The sequence below is a fragment of the Clytia hemisphaerica genome, unplaced genomic scaffold (genome assembly GCF_902728285.1).
Source record: "Clytia hemisphaerica strain Z4C2 unplaced genomic scaffold, Clytia hemisphaerica genome assembly, whole genome shotgun sequence".
Taxonomy (NCBI): Eukaryota; Metazoa; Cnidaria; class Hydrozoa; order Leptothecata; family Clytiidae; genus Clytia; species Clytia hemisphaerica.
Window position 1 is genome coordinate 3,094,904 of NW_027103528.1, and position 19,715 is coordinate 3,114,618.

A 19,715-nucleotide genomic window follows, 5' to 3' on the forward strand; every position below is an offset into this window, starting at 1 on the left:
TCCTTTGTTTTAAATGAAACCTTTTAAAGGATTGCTAAAGAAAAAAGTCAATCAAGTAAAGAAAAGTAACCACAAAGGGGAAAAAGTCTGCTTAGACTCTCTGATATAAGTTATACACATATAAAAAATAACGCTTCAATGGGATTGGACTCGAGCTTACCAGGGACAAATGAGGTTTGTATCTGAAAGTGAACGGCATCCTGTTTAACCCTAACAAATACAATCGACTCTCATATAGATTTCGAGGGCTAGGGTTTATAGATGAGGGGTGGATATATTATTGTCCCGGGGGAGGGGGTACTAGGGTTGGCGAATGAGGGGTATGTGCGGACGGGACCTCCCAAAACCGACCCTTAAAGAGACTGATTTTTGTTGATAAGGTGATATGACCCTTAGAGAGACTTTATTACAATTTTTTTCTTGATTTTTGAAAAAAGTCATACCCTTAGAGAGTTTTTATTACAATTTTTTCTCTGGAAATAAAAAAATTTCCTAAAAATCCTGAATTATCCGACCCGTAGAGAGACTAATTTAAAACTTTCTGATTTTTCCGACCCTTAGAGAGACTTTGACAGGTGAAAAAAACCGACCCTTACCGTCCGCACATACCCATCATCCATTTTTGCCTAAGTACCCCCCGCCCCCGGGATTATTGTGAAACTCAAATCTTTGAAATGAAAGAATCGAATTGAAAACGGTGACGTGTGTTACGCATTGTGTTGACGCATTGTGATATACTAACTAATGGTGGTAGATAATGTTTAGTGTTTTGTTTTTGAGCTTTCCAAAAAAATTGACTTTATAGAAATCTGATAATGAAAGAAATAAAAAGACTAAAATCCAAGCCCGGGAATTAAGATTGGAATTGACCGGTCGGGTATTGGTCCGGATATTTTTGAATATGTTCCAAAAGTTCGTCGTATTGTTTTTGCAATCGTTCCGGCTTTTCGTCGTAAACATCTGTAAACATATCAGAAATGGGCGGCTTCTTAGCTTTCTCCGCGCGACCAAACGCGGCCATAATATCTTTCATGATCGATTTCTTGGCTGCTGTTTCAGCTTCTTCGTTCCACAGTCCTTTGTTCTCTAAAAACGCTCTATGAAAAGATAGCAAGTTTAAAACATTGTTGTATCTGTAAAGGTAAAATAAATTAGTACACTTTTAGTGAATGTAAAATAGCTGTCGGTTCCTCTTTGAATAAGAGACTCACGAGTGTATCCTTACAAAAATGTTTCTTCAGAAATTTGTCAAATGCAATATAACATTATATTTCCAACACTTTACGATGTGTTACGAATGTAATGCAAACCAGAAAAAAGCTAGTCAACTTTAGGCCTCAAGGGTAATCAAAGACGTTAAATTTTAAATATATCTATCCTTCTTACCTTAAGCGGTTGATAGGAGAGTCGACTTCCTTCCAATATTTCAACTCATGAGCTGATCTGTAAGCCGATGAATCATCACTTGTACTGTGGTGTCCAACTCTACAGAGACGAGAAAAAAATCTCGTATTAAAACGAGCTCTAAACTCAAAAATACTTCGAAATATCAGGCTTTCACACCAACGTAGAAAATGCTTAAATTTGGAAGAAACAAATTACCTTGAACGAACTGAAATAAATTTTTGTGGTACATCTGTGCAAACTTATTAAAATTTTCTACGCTTTTTAACCGTTGCCAATAATTGTGAAATCGAAAAAACGAAAGTCTTGACTTGTAGACGTGGCTCTCGAAGTAATTAGGTTTAAAATTGTACTGTTTTCGACGAATCAAATGGCTAGAAATAGATCACGTGGTGTCAAAAGGCATCCATTCTATCTAAATACAGTTTACTTTGATGGGATAAATTTCGGGGTTATTAGATTTTGCGATTGAGCTCATCCGCGAAATTTTAAGATTTCGCGGGGACTTAATCTCGCACATGGCACTGTTGGGAGACAATATTGTCATAATTTTAAGCCTTTTACTGTCAAATCATGCATGTTGGTTGTTGAAGTACGCATCATTAGCACCTCATTGATGCCAGTAAACATCAAGAAATAGTTTATTTGACATTTTTTAGTTCTGTTTGAAAATATTTCGCGGATAAGGCCTTTCCAAATTCCCATTGGAATTTAATTTCACGGATGACACCCAAATCCGCGAAATCCACGAAATTTAATCCTATGAAAGTAACCCGTGTTCAACTATTTCAAACCCAAAGCTAAAAAAGGGTCCGAACCGTCTATTGTTAAGGAGGGTGTTGACAAAACCTACGAACTCACCTGTAGGTCATAGCTTCAACGATCACGGGTCGATTTTTAGTGATGGCGATTTCTCTAGCCTTTTTAGTTGCATTGTGAACAGCAAGGATGTCATTTCCGTCCACCCGTAATGCAGCCATACCGTATGATGGTGCGCGTGATACTACAGATTAATAGAGCAATAATATGGCTTATAACAAACACAGAGACTATCCAATTAAAATATACAATTTTAATCAGGAATTTTACCCTTTAAAATCAGGTGAATAAAATCAGATTTTTCATTTCACTGTCTCTTGCTAGTAAATCTACAAGAATCTATTTTCAGCTCTATTGAGTGACAATTGAGTTTTTGATGTTACACATGGACCCGTAGCTCAATGGTAGAACAAATCCCCGCCAATCGCATGATTATTAGTTCGAGTCTCAACGGATCCGTTGGTTTTCCAACGGTTTTGGTGGCGGGTAAAAAGACAACTACAAAGTGACTGAATCAACTTCATTGCAGAGACAATTTCATAAGAACATGACGCTGGAATTTGGCCTAAAGTTAAGAACAATCAGAGGCTCAATATTTACCAAGAGAATACTTATACTTGAAGCCTTTAGGAAGTTTATTTATTTGCGTGCTAAGGATAATCAAGGACTAAATACTGTGTGATAGCACAAAATGTTTCTGCGTAGCCGTGATAAAAACTAGTTGTCGAGATTCAACATCAGAATTATCGGCCCTTTTTACGCCGGCCCTTATTACGCCACAGCCTAATTTTGGGCTTACGCGAATTAGGGCCGTAAATAACGCCAAAATTTGTTAGAATGGCTTATGCTTCAATTTATATTAAAATATCATTTTTCAGTAGTAAACTGTTGAAAATTCTATTTAAAATCACTTATTTTTGCGAAGTTTTAGATATGGAGTAAAACAATGGATAATTTTTTATCTTCGAATTATATACCCAAAATCCTTTAAATAGAGAAAAATGGTCAAAAATTAACGCCATTTTTAAGTAAAATTTGCAAACTTTTGGCCATTTTTACACCAGCCCTTTTAGCGCCGGCCCTTATTACGCCAAGAGCCTAAAATAACGCCAATAAGAGCCGGCGTAAAAAGGGCCGATAAGGTAGTAAATATCTATAGAAAGCATGGACACCCTTGATGTAAAATGACATCATTTAACGTTTCTCCTATCATTTGTTTACACAGCATTTTCGAATAAAATAAAGAAAAACTGCCCCCCCCCCCAGAAATAAAATTTTGAGAAGTTTCATAGATAATTCTGCTTTGTCACCATGAGATGAGCCTTCTTTCTTTATCACAAAAAATATCTTTAACATGTAACTGAACTCACCTAAGCCGTCGCCTCGGTATTGTTCGTTAGCAGGGGTCGAAATGGCGTATCCGTTGTTTCGGCTGAAATGTAAAGACAATATTGTGTGAAAGGAGAAAGATTCAGATCTATTTTGAAGAGAGCTCAGCAAAACATTAGCTGGTTATTCTTACTGGATCTTTATACACGATGAAAGCAAACTACCTTAAGGAACTAATTTTAACGGGAACTAATTTTCCAGCTTTTGGTGTCTACCAAGATTTAGTTCCACGAAAATACAACTTAACTTAAAATTCGTAAAAATTTCAGGAAAACGAGAGAATTTCGACAAAAAGTTAGTGTCAAATGCAAATATAAGTGATGCAAAAAACACCTACTTAATAGATTATGTTTGCACCAGGACATTGCGCAAGATCAAAAAAAAGTTGATACAACAGACACAGAAAAAGTTCAATTACCAGAAGAAAATAACGGGACAGTCAAGAGTGGCGGCGAAATTGAAGGCGGCATGGGCGTCTCCTTCACTTGCAGCGCCCTCACCAAAATAACATATCACGCAGTTGTTGGCTCCCTTCATTTTCATGGCGTAAGCTGCACCCGAAGCTGAAACAAGAAACAGAAACGTGAGTTACGTTACTAACACACGAATGAGTGAGATAGAGCTTTGTCCAATCCTCTTAAACTACCAGCTATCGGCCCTGGACTTTTGGCTATGGCTCCTGACCATTTTAAACCAAACGCTTTCAGAAAGAGTACCGGGTGACCCACGAAAAAGTTCAGACGTTTCCCGACGTCTTGAGGCCGAACAAATATCCCAAAGTGCTTGGAGTTTTGATATTTAGAAAGTAGATATCCTAACTTAAAATTTGAGCTATCACTTTTTAAATTTGACCAACTTGTTCTCTGCTTATGAGCTTTTAAAGTCAAAATTCACATTACGGAAAGTGTAAAAAACACGTAAAAAAGGGATATCAAATTTGGTATTTTTAGACGTTTTTGATATACAGTTTTTGAAAAAAATCTATGAAAGCACCCATTTTTATAAAAAATAGTCTTGTTTTAAACAAAAACTACTTTCAAAGGTGGTTTTATTAATTATTAATGTCATAAAACTCGTTAAATAAGTCAATTTGTTAGTGATTTTCTAATTGATTGCACGAATTTAATACCTCTTTTTTACGTGTTTTTTACACTTTTCGAAAAGTGAATTTTGACTTTAAAAGCTCATAAGTAGAGAACAAGTTGGTCAAATTTAAAAAGTGATGGCTCAAATTTTAAGTTAGGATATCTACTTTCTAAATATCAAAACTCCAAGCACTTTGGGACATTTGTTCGGCCTCAAGACGTCGGGGAACGTCCAAACTTTTTCGTGGGTCACCCGGTATAAAAATAGCTTATTTCAAATTTTCCAAGTCTAAAATTGCAAGCCAGGTTGAAGTTTTATAATTTGGATGAAATGAAACATGACTTTCTAATGGAATTACCCGATATGGGGAGACATTATTCGCTAAAATGGTTCGCTTGAAAACGAAAGCAACTTAATGAACGGGTTAACAGAATTTAGAAATGCCATAAAATTTAAGCTTTCTGAAACAACTTTATTAATTGAAGATATTTTGCAGAGATCTTTGTAACCCTTCCAAGCTCGATTGACGACGTTTTTCGTCATCATGAAAAGTTTTTTTAAAAGTTTCAAATACTGCTTTTCATAACCTTTACCATAATATAGAATTCTAGCAGCTTGATTTAGCAGGAAGCCTACCGATTTTTGAAATAGTATTAGTATACATGCATGAGAAAGGATTTTTGGTAGCAAAAAGAATCGGTTGTCGAGGCAAGTCCAGTTTGAGGTTGAAAGTTGAAAGGAAAACCTTGAAAACGACAGGTTGCTGAGTTTTTTTTGAAATATGCAAAGTTTTTTACCAACCAAATATTCGTGCTACTAAAAAGGGTTTCATAAGGTCCGAAATCGTGTTCTAGCCTATCCAGCTCAGGGGCCACGTTCGATGGCCCCTTCAGTGACCAATCTTTGAAGTCTTATGACCCCGGAAATGCAACGGTTCTCGTAGCTACCGACGTTGGAAAGACTACAGAAGTTTATAAAAGGAAGTCTACCGTAAAGATATGTTTGTTTTGAAATATCTAAATAAACAATTGTGTTCATAAAGCTGACTGTTCGTGGTTAGTTAGGGAATTCTTTTACTGCGTGCAACATGAGAACTTTCGAGTAAGGGAGCCTTCCCTTTGCAGGCGTGCTTTTTACAAAAAATAGTGATAAGATAAAGACTAGTCAAGACTACAGAACATTGACATGAATAGAATATTGTACACTTCCTGATAAAGCAGGGAACAATTTGATCTAAAACACATAGCATTATGACTAATCTTTTTCGATCAGGGACAAAAAAGCTTTTCTGTAAAATTGATTCAAAAGAACATAATTAGCTGTAATTAGTGTCATTAATTAACGAGGTATCAGTCAATCAATGAATTACTAATCAAGTAAGATATAGTCACATAATCTTAGTTATATTATATCTCGTGACAAGAGAGCGATTCATAAATCATATACTCAAGAGCCGGTGTGCTTGTCATGAAAACGATTTAGGAAACAGCAATTCAATCTCGTCGCCCTGACAACAGGAATTTCCTTGTGGAAGTTTGGTTTTCTGTAACGAACAAATCCGATAACAAATGCTGGGAATTTCTCAAACAAAGGGATCTGATATCCCATACCAGTGTCTTTTCAAAAAACTTTCTCAAATTTCAACAACTAAGAATGATAGATAGAAGACCTTTTACGACGGAATTATGATTTGCCTAATGCAATTTACCTTATTAGGTATAACAAAAACGACATTCTTGAAAGAATGGTTATAATGATTCATTAGACCAAAAGTGTCGGATTCGTGAGACTAAGAATAGTAAATAGTACACAAGAAGTAGTTTTGTGTTAACGAAGTTGCGAGCTTTGATAAAACTCGCGTTTCAAGTATTTAAACCGTAATCAGGCGGTAATTTCTTTTTCAGTGATATCTTTGTACAAACAGCCCAGGAAATAGTCCGATAATCACTCTCCTCGATGCATTTTTCTTTGTTTAGAGAAGGAGAATCTTGGCCAAATGTAATGAGAATAATTGTATCGATCTTATCGCTCTTGGACACTTTCACTTGCTAGAACGAGACAAGCTCAAATGAGCCAGAGAAGGTCCTGGTAAATCCTCTTATTCTCTGAATTTGTCTCAAATCACTTAAAGGGACATAACAGTACTTGCAAAATTTGTAAACAAACTGTATGCAGCGGATACAAAATCAAAACAAATGTCACATATCAAAATAAAAAATCAAACCAAATATGGCTAATTTTGACTGTTCAATTGTTTTACAAGTTTGTTTTGGACACGTGATTTTAATTGTTCTCTTTAATGACACGTGGTTCGCGCAATGTTTACATTTTACTACTGTAATGTCCCTTTAAATAGTATTTGTGCAAAAATCTTCAAATGTGTATAAAATCCACCCGGTGTGATGCTAATAAGACAAAAAGATAATTGTTGTTAGATTACTCATTTTGCTTTATAAGCATACCGGGTGCGGCAGAAAAAACTTTGGACGTTTGGCGAGCCACTGAGGCCGAACAAAGTCTTGTTTAGACTCAAAACCATTTTTATTAGAAAGAGGATAGTCTAACTTAAATTTTGCGGTATAACTTTTTAAGTTTGGTCAAGTAGTTGTCAAGTTATAAGCTTTTGAAGTTAAAACTCACTTTTCGAAAAGTGTGAAAAACACGTAATAAAAGGGTATTAAATTAAGCATTTTTAAGCGTTTTCGATAAGAATTTTTTCAAATATTTCTAAAAACTGACTATTTACTAAAAACTGACTATGTTGTAAACGAAAACTGCTTTTAAAAGTATTTTAACAATTAATTATGTCGTAAAAGTCGTTAAATAAGTCAAATACTGAGCTATTTTTTCATTATTTGCATAAATTTAATACACCTTTTTTTACGTGTTTTTTACACTTTTCGAAAAGTGAATTTTGACTTCAAAAGCTTATAACTTGACAACTACTTGACCAAACTTAAAAAGTTATACCGCAAAATTTAAGTTAGACTATCCTCTTTCTAATAAAAATGGTTTTGAGTCTAAACAAGACTTTGTTCGGCCTCGGTGGCTCGCCAAACGTCCAAAGTTTTTTCTGCCGCACCCGGTACGGTAAATTTCGGCTGAAGCTCACTATGCTTAAGTAAAGCTCAATTTTGAGCCTCGACTGTGCTTAACCCTATGCTTGGTAAAAAAAATATGTAGGGGGGGGGGGGTAAGTTTTTCGCGCATTTTCGCCTCTCTTTAATCTTGAGAGAAATGAAGACATTCTATTGTTTTCGAATGTTTACCATATATGATATGATATATGATTCTTTCTTCTGTTATTTTCTAAAGTTTTGGAAATTATGATTCTAAAAATTTCTTTGGTATGCTTAGCATATGCTAAATTTTTCTGGAAATTTGAGCTTCAGTATGCTTATAAACGTTATGCTTATAAAACAAAATGAGTGTAGTGCTTGCATTCTAGAGAAATCGTAACTTTTAGAACAGTTCTAAGAATGAACAAGGAAAATAATAAAGCACTAGTTTCGGTTAAAAGTGAAAGTGAAAGTCGATTAAGAAGTAAGTTTTCGATTCCGTGTTTGAAGACTAACATGATGCATTAATGAGAGTAGTTGTTTTTATCAACATATCAGTTTCTACTATAATGATGATAACTTTGTACCTTTTAAGGGAATGTTAAGCAAAAGCTTACATGTGGTTAACCGATTAAAAAGAAAACTCTTCAATAAGAAATAGACAGAACTTTTTATAAGAACATTCAATCAAAAATAATAAACACATTATTACATTATTCAGAATTTTTAAATTCGTGTCAGAGAATCTCGAAAATTCACAATCATCGGTTCTACTATCTGTTCTGCGGTACGAAATGAGTCATTTTCAAAGACTGGAATAAAAAAGTGATCCTGTTCTGTTAGTATAGGATTTCTGAGCAAGTTCTAATAACAAAATATAAAAAGTTTATTGACTTGTAGAGACATGTAAGTTGTCAAGGAAATTTAATCTTAGCGTCTTTCTGTGTGAACAATTCATTGGAGCAAGGTATTCCCCTTACATGCACACGCTACTCTCATAAATGCGTTTTAAAGCCAACAAGCTATTATGAAATTAAGTGATTTTTCACTATGTTACGTCATTTTGACGAGAAAAAAAAAGTAATCTTTTTAATACCATCAATACTGTCAATGATAATTTGTCCCTTGACAGCATGGTATTCTTACCGCTCGGTGTAAACCCACTGAAATGTTTGTTCGGGAAAAAAAACTTGGAAGGTGAGCTTGTACTCTTCACTCTCCTTTCGTCACGTCATAAAAATTTCAAGTTTTCAAGAGAAACAAGCAAGCATTATCAATGATATCAAGCTTATTATTTGAAACAAACCTTGCCCTATCATCTAAGACCACCGATTTTCTTTGGCAGAAATTAAAAACAGAACCAATTGACCTTGACAAGGAGCTCTAACAAAACCTTTTATTAACTTTTCTTGCCCTTGAACATTCAAAGCATAGCAAAGCATAGGTAACACGACAAAACCTGAATTCACATTTGTAATACAAACTATGCCAAATCGGGCTCTTTCAGAAAAAAGGAATATGCAGAGGGGTTAAGGATATTATTTTAACGATATACCACTGGCACTGCACATTGCAATTGTTTATGTCCTGTACAATAGATTTCACATTTAAACAATCATCAAAGGGGTCTATAGATAAAAACATTTATCCCTGGAAACCATGAACTTTCCCAAGGATATTGCAAATTATCATATACTCCTGGAGTTTATATCTCCTCGAACATTTAAGAACTTGTCAAGTAAAAAGATCACCTTGAGGCATTTGTGTGCCCAGTGGTGAGGAGATAGTGACGAAATTGAGTCTATTGGAGCCATAATGGACAGGCATTTGTCGGCCTTTTCCTTCATCGTATTCGTTACCATAACATTGGTTCATGAAATTGTCCAGTGTAAAACCTCTCCACATCAACACTCCTAAAGGTGAAGATGAGATGGAAAATCATAGATCTATAAAAAGTACCTTTCACCATAGATTTACAATACAGCCTTTAGCTTTAGATACTTGGGTTGATTAAAATTACCTCAGTTATAGGTGCAAATACCACCTAGTGTACCCAAATATGAAAAAACATCATCACAATGACAAAGGATAAAAACTTACCGGCTTCTCTGTATTGAGCAAAAACCAAATCATTGAAGTCAAGAGCTGTTGCTGTTCCAAAATGTGTGGCTTCTTCACCATAACATGTCATGTAGAATGAAATTCGACCCTGGAAAGAATTAACAGTATTTTCTTCAAACAATCACTGATTGAGCTAACGTAATTAATCCGTAAGGCTAAGGCCAAATCTGTTTGTGAAATCTGACACTTCTTGAGTTGAACCTTTAACGTTCAGAAATTTAAATCATTTGAACCCTTTGAATCAGTATGGATTCTGACAGTTTAACAACAACAATGATTTTCAAAGAAGATTTTTTCACATACCTGTCTTTGTGACTCATACAGAATCTTGTCCATTTGATTCAAGGTCAACATTTTTTCGTAGATTTTCAATAGCGTTTCTTCAGAAAGCTGAAACCAAATTTTAAAGATTTAAGAGAGGAAGATTGAACTAGTACCCCAATATAAATCACACTGAATAAAGGTTTGAGCTAAAAAGTTAACAAGAAAAAAGATTTACCTGGACTTCACTTGGGTCACCAATCAGATTTCCATTTGTGTCAAGGATTTGATATACAGGTATTTGTTTAAATAAAGTTGGATCAATGATATCCAAATTGGTGGTGAATTCTAGTCTGCCATGACCAGGGTAATGTCCGACCAATTCTGCCTCAGCTTGATTCTAAAAAAACATAATTCAAAATACATTTCAGAATCTATCAGAATGGTGTCGATAAAAATGAAAAATAGTTCAAACTAAATAAAACAGAATTTGCCTGTACACAGGTCAACTCATACCATGTGAGGGCAATGTCAGTACCATACTCAACATAAGAATCATGTGTCAAGCAATTTGTCAAGTAACTTTAACTACAGAGCATGGGTCTGTTCTACTTCAAATTTTGGTTTTGTAGCAGCCACTAAATCATATCCTGGAAAAGTGTTTACTTAACCCCAGCATTTCTATTGGCCATTATCATCTCACATAGCCAAATATCTACCGGGTACACTAAGAAAAACATGCTTGTCAAGATATTGCGATAGCTTGCAGTTAAAGATTTTTTGTTGATTCTTTTTCTATCTTAAAAGAAGTGATGTTCACCATAGAAGTATTTTCCCAGGAATGACAGAGCAGAAAATCCTTTGTATTTTGAACAATAAAAAGGGGGTAACTCGAAGTTGGGGGCTACTTTAGAATTTTGAAAATTTTTGGGGTACCAAAATTTTTTTGGGGATATCTGGACCGTGGAGGACCCTATGTCAAAATTTTCAGTTTTTAAACTTAGGTGAGGTCAAATTAATTTGTTGTTTTACGGGCCAAGCTACCCAATAAAAAGAGGGTCGGTCGGTCGGCGAAAAAAGAAAACTAAAAGTAGAATTTCACCCATAAATTTCCTAAAAAGGCAGCAAAAACTACCACATCTTGACAAAAATACGAAATAGAAACTAAAAAGACACAAAAAGTTGAATTCACAGATAAAATGAAAAATTGAACATAAAATTCTCAAAACCTTGGAAAAACTACCAAAATTTTGAAAAATTGACAGTCATCTTGAAGCAGACTCACATCTGCAGCGCAAGATATTGCCTTCATAAGTCTTGTGTCGTCAGCAAAAGATGAGAGGATGGAATGTTTAATCTTTTCGTTGATGTCACTAATCATTACCAGAAACAAGAGGGGGCCCAGAGCTGAGCCTTGTGGAACTCCGCTTGTAACTTTCGCTTCATCTAACACAAACGTGTTTATGGAAACTTTTTGGTATCTCTCAGTAAGGAAGGATTGTATCCAGTTCAATAGTTGTCCTTTGATTCCATTGATTTTTAGCTTGTGTAGCAAGATTTGATGGTCCACCTTGTCAAAGGCCTTGCTGAAGTCAAGGTAGATTACATCAACATTTTCATTGTTTTGTAGGTGAGATATCAGTCTTTCTACATGAGCCAATAGTTGACTCAAGCAAGATCGCCCTGTTCTGAAACCATGTTGTGTTGGATTGTATAGGTTGTTTTCTTCAAGGTGGGTTTGCAATTTCTCTCTGACTATTTTCTCAAATATTTCAGTGGTAATTGATGTCAGGGCAACAGGTCGATAATTCTCTGGTTAACCTTGATCTCCTTTCTTGAAGATTGGTGTAATGTGGCTTGTTTTGAGAATTTCAGGTGTGATTTCTTTGTCAAAGTTATTTTGCCATATCATCTTAAGTGGCTTAGAAAGTGATTTCTTGCACATTTTGATCCGGCAGGTCCGGCTGACGAGTTGGCTGGAATAGTGTCAATTTGTTGGATGAAATCATCTTCTGTGAAAGTAATATGCTCAAGGGTTGAGGAGTCTTTTGTCTCATTTGAATTCAGAAAACTGTAGTCTATTTTGGGAGTGGTAAACACTGAACAGTATTGCTTTAAGATGTTTGCCATCTCTTGCGAGTCAGATGTTAATTTGTTGGTGGTTGGATTTTTCAGTGGGCCAACTTTAGGTTTAGTTTTTGTGAATCTTTTTGCATAGAAGTAGAAGTATTTAGGATTGCTTTTGATTTTCAGTGAGGCATCCAGCTCTGCTTTATCGCGTTCATTTTTGTGGGATTGCTGTAGCATCAGTTCAATGTCAATTAGTTTCTCATTTGTTTTATTGGTTTTGAAATTCTTTTTGGAGAGTCTTTTACGTTTTCTCATAAGAACACAACAATCTCTTGGAATCTTTGAAAATTTTTTTGGAGATTTTCTCTTTGGCAAATGCTTTTTCGCAATCAGAAGACATTTTTCAAGGAAGTTGGCATATTGACGATTTGGGTCATAAACACATGAAATGCGACACTCCAACACAGATAGTCCGTTCTTCTTCCGCAGAAAATCGTGAGATCTGTATATTTCAATCGCGCACGCTCTGGAATCTCAACTCAAGTCTCAAGAGACACGCAAAAAGATGGCGTCAAGATGAGCAACCTTTATAAGGCATCGAATTGCTAATCACCTCATTAAATTTATGTACTTATAAAATGCCTTTGAAAGGATTTTGCATGATTGTGTGGATGGGGCATGGATGAATGAATGGATGGATGAAATGGTGAATAATATGACACAAGTGTTACGCGTAAGCCAAATCGCGTATTACGAACAACCTCTAAATTGCCGAGTACAGGAGAAAAAAAATCGAAATTCAAAATGGCGGCCAAGCCCACGCTGATAACTATCAAAAATCTTCGTTTTTCAATCAGCTATTGCAGCTCAATAAATCAATGAAATAATTTGAAATAAAAAGTAAACAAACCTTGAACCTTTCATGAATCCAAATAAATAACAAGTGATACTTTTATGGACCTACCTGGTTACCAAAACTAACCAATGAACATTGAAACAATGAAACACATAAGACATAACTGGACAAAATACAAAAATATATAAAATGAAAGCATATCTATTGGTAGAAATTATCAATACTATTGAAAAAGACTTATGAAAAAAAAGTAAAAAAGTTATTAAACGCTTTTCTTTATAAAAACTACACTATCAGAAAAACGCACAGCTTAATAAAGAAGGTTTCTAGAAAACAAAAACGGCGATTTCCGGCATTTTCGGCTGGAAAAGAAATTTTCTCAAAAAATCGAACTCTGTCATGTTTTGAGTATTGCGCATACGAATCTTTCTGCAAAAAATCAGAAAAAACTAAGGATGAAAATTGGAGAAAATGTCAAAAAACCGGTTTTTCCGGCATATTCCTGGCATTTTCAGCCGGAAAAAAAATGTTTTTCGAAAATCGGGCTCCGTCACATTTTGGGTATTGTCATATTGCATCAGTGTGCAAAATTTCATTAAAAAATATAAAGTACAGCTCGAGAAATTCAAGAAATAGCGTTTTTCCGGCGAAAATAGGTTGTTCAGGCGACTTTTAAAATAGTTCCGGCTTCAAAAATCAATTCTATTGAAAATTGAAACATGCTTGATGGTGGGCATTGCTATTAATAATGTTTTTGAATGAAAAAAACAACCAATTATATGGAGAAATTCCAATGGAAATCCAGAAAAACGGCGATTTACGGCATATTCGGCCGGAAAAATTTTTTTCTCAAGAATCAGACTAGGTCATGTTTTGGGCATTGTTAATACGCATCTTTGAGCAAAAAATCATAAAAAACTAATGATGAAATCTCGAGAAAATGCCGAAAAAACAGTTTTTCCGGCATACTTCCGCCATTTTCGGCCGGAAAATTTTTATTCGAAAATTGGGCTCCGTCACATTTTGGGCATTGCCATTTTGCATCATTGTGCAAAAAATTAGAAAAAACTAATGAGCCAATCTCGAGAAAAGCTGGTAACTAACGGACGGACGGACGGACAGACGGACGGACGGACAGACGGAGAAAGGTTAATTTATAGGACCTCCACCCCACCGGGGTAGGTCCAAAAACGCGGGAAACCTATTCATTCATTCAATTATGTAATATTACCAACCTAAAAGAAAAAATACATCTACTAAGTAAAAAGCGCGCGAAAATGGTTCTGTCTGTAGTAATTTTTTGGATGGAGAAGCAATCAAAAATCTATTCATGAACCTTTTGATAAGCTAGGCTAAAAAACGCATAGCCTGGAAATCTGGCTCTGACAATCTGTTAACGCTGAAACTTAATTGTGCAAAAAATCGTGAAATCCGTCAATTATATAGCTTGAGAAAATGACGAAAACCTGTTTTATGCCGGTTTTCGGCTATTCCGGTGAATTTTAACGAGATCCGCATGCAAAAAATATTTTTTTGGGAATCAGACCATGCTATAATTTGAGCATTACTATTAAGAACCTTTTTCTGTAAATAAACAATTGAATAAGTTGGAAAGATGTCACAAAAATCCATGAAAACGGCGATTTCCGGAACATTTCCGGTTCTCTAGACTGAAAAAAAAATTTCTCCACAAACGGTTTTCGGCGCATTTTCGACAGCACTAATACGCATCTATGTGCAAAAAATCAGAAAAAACTAATGATACAATTTCCAGAAAATACCAAAAAACCGGTTTTTCCGGCATATTTCCGACATTTTCGGCCGAAAAAAAATGTTTTTCGAAGATCGGGCTCCGTCACATTTTAGGTATTGTCATTTTGCATCAGTTGGCAAAATTTCATAAAAAAATATAAAGTACAGCTCGAGAAATTCAAGAAATACTGTCTTTCCGGCGAAAATAGGTTGTTGTTCCGGCGATTTTAAAATAGTTCCGGCTTCAGAAATCAATTTTATTGAAAATTGAAACATGCTTGATGGTGGGCATTGCTATTAATAATGTTTTTGAATGAAAAAACAACCAATTATAAGGAAAAAGTCCAATGAAAATCCAGAAAAACGGCGATTTCCGGCATATTTCCGGCATTTTCGGCCAAAAAAAATTTTTTCTCAAAAATCGGACTCGGCCATGTTTTGAGCATTATTAATACGCATCTTTGAGCAAAAAATCAGAAAAAACTAATGATAAAATCTCGAGAAAATGACAAAAAACAAGTTTTCCGGCATATTTCCGGCATTTTCAGCCGGAAAAAATTTTTATTCGAAAATCGGGCTCCGTCACATTTTGGGCATTGCCATTTTGCATCATTGTGCCAAAAATCAGAAAAAACTAATGAGCCAATCCTGAGAAAAGCTGGTAACAGACGGACAGACGAACGGACGAACGGACGGACGGACGAACGGACATCGGTTAATTTATAGGACCTCCGAGGTAGGTCCAAAAATTTTCATCTAAAGTGAAGATTACATTTCAAAATAAAACGATTTCCAAACCAACCTAAAGTCAGTGTCTGCCAACTAAAAATTTCTCTGCGGGGTCACTGTCAAGGACTTCTGACTTTAGACTTTAGATTCCAATTCTTGTATAGGCTGCAACTACACTGTCAAATGATCTGTATTACAAATACTTCCAAATGCTGCCAAATGGGTCAATAAGTTAAGAAAATGAAATTATCATCTAGCACGGGGGTTTTGTTTTTAAAAACAAACTTCAAAATAAAATTGTTAATGAACTTGTTACTTAAAATATCATTTACTTACATAATTTATTTAATATAACATCCCTTTCTTAAATGAATGGATTCTTAAAGTCTTTTATGTTTGCCGCAAGAAGGGAGAAATATTTAATTTGACCCCCGGTTTTTTCTCTATTTTTCTAGCTAATTCCCACGTGTTAGTGTAGATACAACTTTAATCCGGGGAAATTAAGCGTTTTCATTGGTCTAAAATCACGGATGGTCAACCCCGTTGACGATACCATATCATCTAGCAAAAATGACAGTCTGGGAAATCCTCTCAATTGCACGCTTATGTTCCGAGGGCGTAAGCGCGCAATTGCATGGTTATAATTTACGCCCGCTCCCGCCCCGGTTGAAATTGCTTAGGGATTTCAAGGAGTTCAGAATTCTCTAATTCGGGCGAAGGCATGGTTTAACGGGCAATCCATTTTTACGGAATCTTCTTCTACAATAAATTTTGAGTAAATAAAACTGCCCTAGGCCAGTCTGGAAATTGCGGCTTGTGCGCCGGATATCTCCGGCGTAGATTTGAGGTTTGAGATCTGCTACCTTCAACGTTTTCCAGTTAAGTTGGCGCAGCTCTGGCGTAACATTTCCCTCCTTTCCAGACTGGGCCCTAGGCTTTTGAAATTCAACAGAGCTTTCGGAAGGAATTGCGTGTCAAAAATATAGGAAATTTTAAAGCGTGCAATTGCACGCTTACCGCAAAAGCCGTCACCCGTCAACCAGTATGGATTCCACGAAATCTTGCGCCGAAGATATTTTTCCGTGCAGCAAGCCTCACGCCAAGCAAAATTTCTTTTGTACCAACATTCAATTTTTCAATAGCAAATTTAGCCAAATGGAAGCTAAAAATCGATGGATTATGGAGTCATTCACCCCGAGCTGGAATTATTACTTTACGCCAACTGAAAATCAAACAATCTTTGTAAGTACCCTTACGCCAATGCGCCAAAAACGTTTCAGTTGTACGCCGAAGAACTTCGGCGTTAGTTACATTACACGAAATCCATACCGGCCCGTCAATCTTGCTTAACGCTTTTACCGCCCGTTTCAGAACAATTCGATAAAAATTCTGCCATTTTGATAACTTTGCAATTGCGCGCTTACGGCCTCAGAACATAAGCGTGCAATTGAGAGGATTTCCCAGACTGAATGATAAAAAATGTTTAAAAAAACTGTATAAACTGTGTTGTAATTGCTTTTAGTAAAAGGTTTTACCTGTTTGAGACTAGCAGAAGCACTGAAATATCTGTGACATCCCCCATTTACTTTGGTTAACCTTGAGGGTGCAATTAATCTTGAATAACAACGATATAAATTTGATCCAAATCTAAATTTTGAAGCCATTTCAGGAGGAATTTTGGAAATTTGGCGTGTGGCTGTGCATTCACAGCTTCCTCTACCATTATAGGTAACCTAAAAGCGCAACCTTCTTATTGGTCTTCCGCGGAGGTACTGAGCGAACGTTTCAGTGAAAAGCAACATCCAAAAGAATCCGTTCTTTCAATTTTTCATTCATCTTACTCAAGATTATTTCATATTACTGACAAAATCACACTTACCTATTCTTCATTTACCACTTCATCTAAAAAATTTCCAAGAAACTAAAGCAGGAAAAATCAAAAAAAATGTTCTTGTAATTTCTTCTCGGGAGCTCCAAAGGGGAATGGCGCGAGGACATCGAGAGGTCTGGACCCGAGCTGGGAAATTCCCCGAAAAATTCGATAAGTTTTAAAAGGAGAGGGTTGGCAAGGAAAGAAGCTTCACAAGTCACAAGTTTACATCTTTCACTACTACTCAACACTCAACATAACATTGAGATTCAACGAATAAACTCTATCAAGACCTAAAGATGTCTAACCCAAAGGATGAATTACCAAACCAACCTATTGACTCCGGAATTGGAGACAGTTTTGGACCTGATTTTGTTCCTGATGATGAAAGAACACTGACAGAAGAACTTGAAAATCTGAATATTCAACCATCAAATCAAATCAATACTAAAACGTTGCTGGATCAAGCATTTACTCCAGATGAAGAAAATGATACGTAAGTTTATTACTTAATTCAACCAATATTGTAATCTTTGTCTGAAGTTGTCTGATTCTTTGGTGTGTTGTTGTCTACTTTCAGTTTCAAAGAAACAGCCTGCCTCCCAATATGGCCCAATTATTTTTATTGGCTGTGCTATAATTTTTCCTTTTTTTGTTTTAGGTATCTCCATGTTTATATTGCAAAAAACTCCCCAGACGAAGCTATGCAATTGATAGAAATGTGCCCAGATAAAAACTTACTGAATATTCAAAATTATCTTGGACAAACTCCTCTACATGTTGCATCTTACGTAAACTTAGATAAAGTAGCTATGTCTCTTGTACATCATGATGCAAACTTAGAAATTCAAGATAGAGATGGAAAGAATGTATTTCATATCTGTGCAGAACGTGGACATATTGAGACTTTGGAAAATGTGATAAAAATGGCATGTCAAACAAACAAAACAAATTCAGCTTGGAATTTGTTGCACTCTACAGATTTCGAAGGTAACTACAATAATTAACAAAAAATCTCTAAATTTTAAACAAGTTTGCGCTTGATTTTAAAAAGTCTTTATAAATTAGGGTTACGTTTAGTTTACAAGCAAGAGGGATAACCGTCAAAGCCTCCAAGCAGTTGACTCTTTTCTTGTCTGAAATTCGTTGATTATGATTGTCTAAAATACAATGCAAAGGCCATTGCAAATTTCTGACTTATATATTGTTTTGATAAAAGTTTTTTTATCTCTCTTCTTTTCAGGTCAGGCACCATTCTTTTTGGCAGCATTGAATAAGAAAAAACAAATGTGTGTAACTTTGGCGAAACTGAATATTGATGTGAATCAAATTGATATCAAAAATGGGAATACACCAATTCATGAGGCAATTCTTGAACAAAATATAGATTATGATTTTCTGGAGTTTCTTGTCAAAACATGTAATTTGAACATTAACGCACAAAATTACGCTGGCATTACTGCACTACACTTAGCTGCAGGCCGAAATGATTCTAACACTTATTCAAAATTACTTGAGCTTGGAGCTAATGACAGTTTTGTGGACATCAGAGATTTTACACCCGAAATGTGTGGACCCAGTGATTCTATACAGCTTTTAAATGGGGTTTGATAAGAACACGCAAATTGAAATCACAGAGAACGTCCATCTGCTTGGGCGATGAGTGATTATGTCTTTAATTGGTGGCAGTATTTGAATCAAAAAAATTGATTGATCAAAAGCCAAGGAAAACACGAGTTTAAAAATTGAATTTTAAAAACAAAAGTAAATAGTAGAAGGATATTATATCTTTGGACATCAGAGAAGAGGATCTTGCACAGAGTAGATTCCTGAATCAGAAGGTTTTCAAAGCTTATTCAATTGATTTTGGAAATTGGAAGAGTTGGAAAATTCAAATTGGCTAAAAACATCTTTGTGTTGTATACTTGGAAAGTTTTTTATAGTATTATTTGTAAATAAGTTTTTATTAATACGATTTTGTAAATGCACAACAGTGACATTCAGGTTATTGACCTGTTGAAATTAAAAAGAAAATTCAAAGGAAAATTATCTGCTTTGAAACAGTCCCACAAATCCAAAGCCTCTAACAAACTTGAAACAAAATAGTCCAATCAAAAGTAAAAGATTGTTCTTTGAAATTTTGAGTTTTAGTCCTAAATAATTGTCCTAAAAATATGATAGTCCGAACTCTTGTCAATTTTTGGGGACACAGTTTTTTATATAGAACAAGTCCAGAACAAGCGCAATTCTGTAGTGGCTGCCCAATCTGTTCTTTTTTTTGAAATTTAATAGGAAAAAC

The 19,715-nt window shown here is 35.4% G+C and overlaps 2 protein-coding genes across 2 annotated transcripts; one reads left to right on the top strand and one right to left on the bottom strand.

The window, feature by feature from the left end:
- Positions 1-733: 733 nt before the first annotated feature.
- LOC136799554 (2-oxoisovalerate dehydrogenase subunit alpha, mitochondrial-like) lies at positions 734-17,322 on the bottom strand. Its single transcript, XM_067056272.1, has 10 exons — positions 17,082-17,322; positions 10,378-10,539; positions 10,182-10,268; positions 9,858-9,966; positions 9,509-9,670; positions 4,031-4,175; positions 3,594-3,655; positions 2,266-2,407; positions 1,387-1,485; positions 734-1,097 (listed from the first exon to the last, which is right to left on the bottom strand). The coding sequence occupies exons 1-10, from the start codon at positions 17,208-17,210 to the stop codon at positions 854-856; spliced, it is 1,341 nt and encodes a 446-aa protein (XP_066912373.1). The 5' UTR covers positions 17,211-17,322; the 3' UTR covers positions 734-853.
- Positions 17,323-17,596: 274 nt separating this feature from the next.
- Positions 17,597-19,463, top strand: LOC136799555 (nuclear factor NF-kappa-B p100 subunit-like). Its single transcript, XM_067056273.1, has 3 exons — positions 17,597-17,912; positions 18,078-18,406; positions 18,660-19,463. The coding sequence occupies exons 1-3, from the start codon at positions 17,716-17,718 to the stop codon at positions 19,025-19,027; spliced, it is 894 nt and encodes a 297-aa protein (XP_066912374.1). The 5' UTR covers positions 17,597-17,715; the 3' UTR covers positions 19,028-19,463.
- The last annotated feature ends 252 nt before the right edge of the window (positions 19,464-19,715 follow it).

Coding starts and splice junctions, on each gene's coding strand:
- LOC136799554 (XM_067056272.1), bottom strand. CDS start 17,210: ATGGCTTCAAAATTTAGATTTGGATCAAATTTATATCGTTGTTATTCA. Junction 4,176..9,508: donor GGGCACACAAATGCCTCAAG/GTGATCTTTTTA, acceptor TTCTTGTTTCAG/CTTCGGGTGCAGCTTACGCC. Junction 1,486..2,265: donor GTTGAAGCTATGACCTACAG/GTGAGTTCGTAG, acceptor TCGTCTCTGTAG/AGTTGGACACCACAGTACAA.
- LOC136799555 (XM_067056273.1), top strand. CDS start 17,716: ATGTCTAACCCAAAGGATGAATTACCAAACCAACCTATTGACTCCGGA. Junction 17,913..18,077: donor CCAGATGAAGAAAATGATAC/GTAAGTTTATTA, acceptor TTTTTGTTTTAG/GTATCTCCATGTTTATATTG. Junction 18,407..18,659: donor GCACTCTACAGATTTCGAAG/GTAACTACAATA, acceptor TCTTCTTTTCAG/GTCAGGCACCATTCTTTTTG.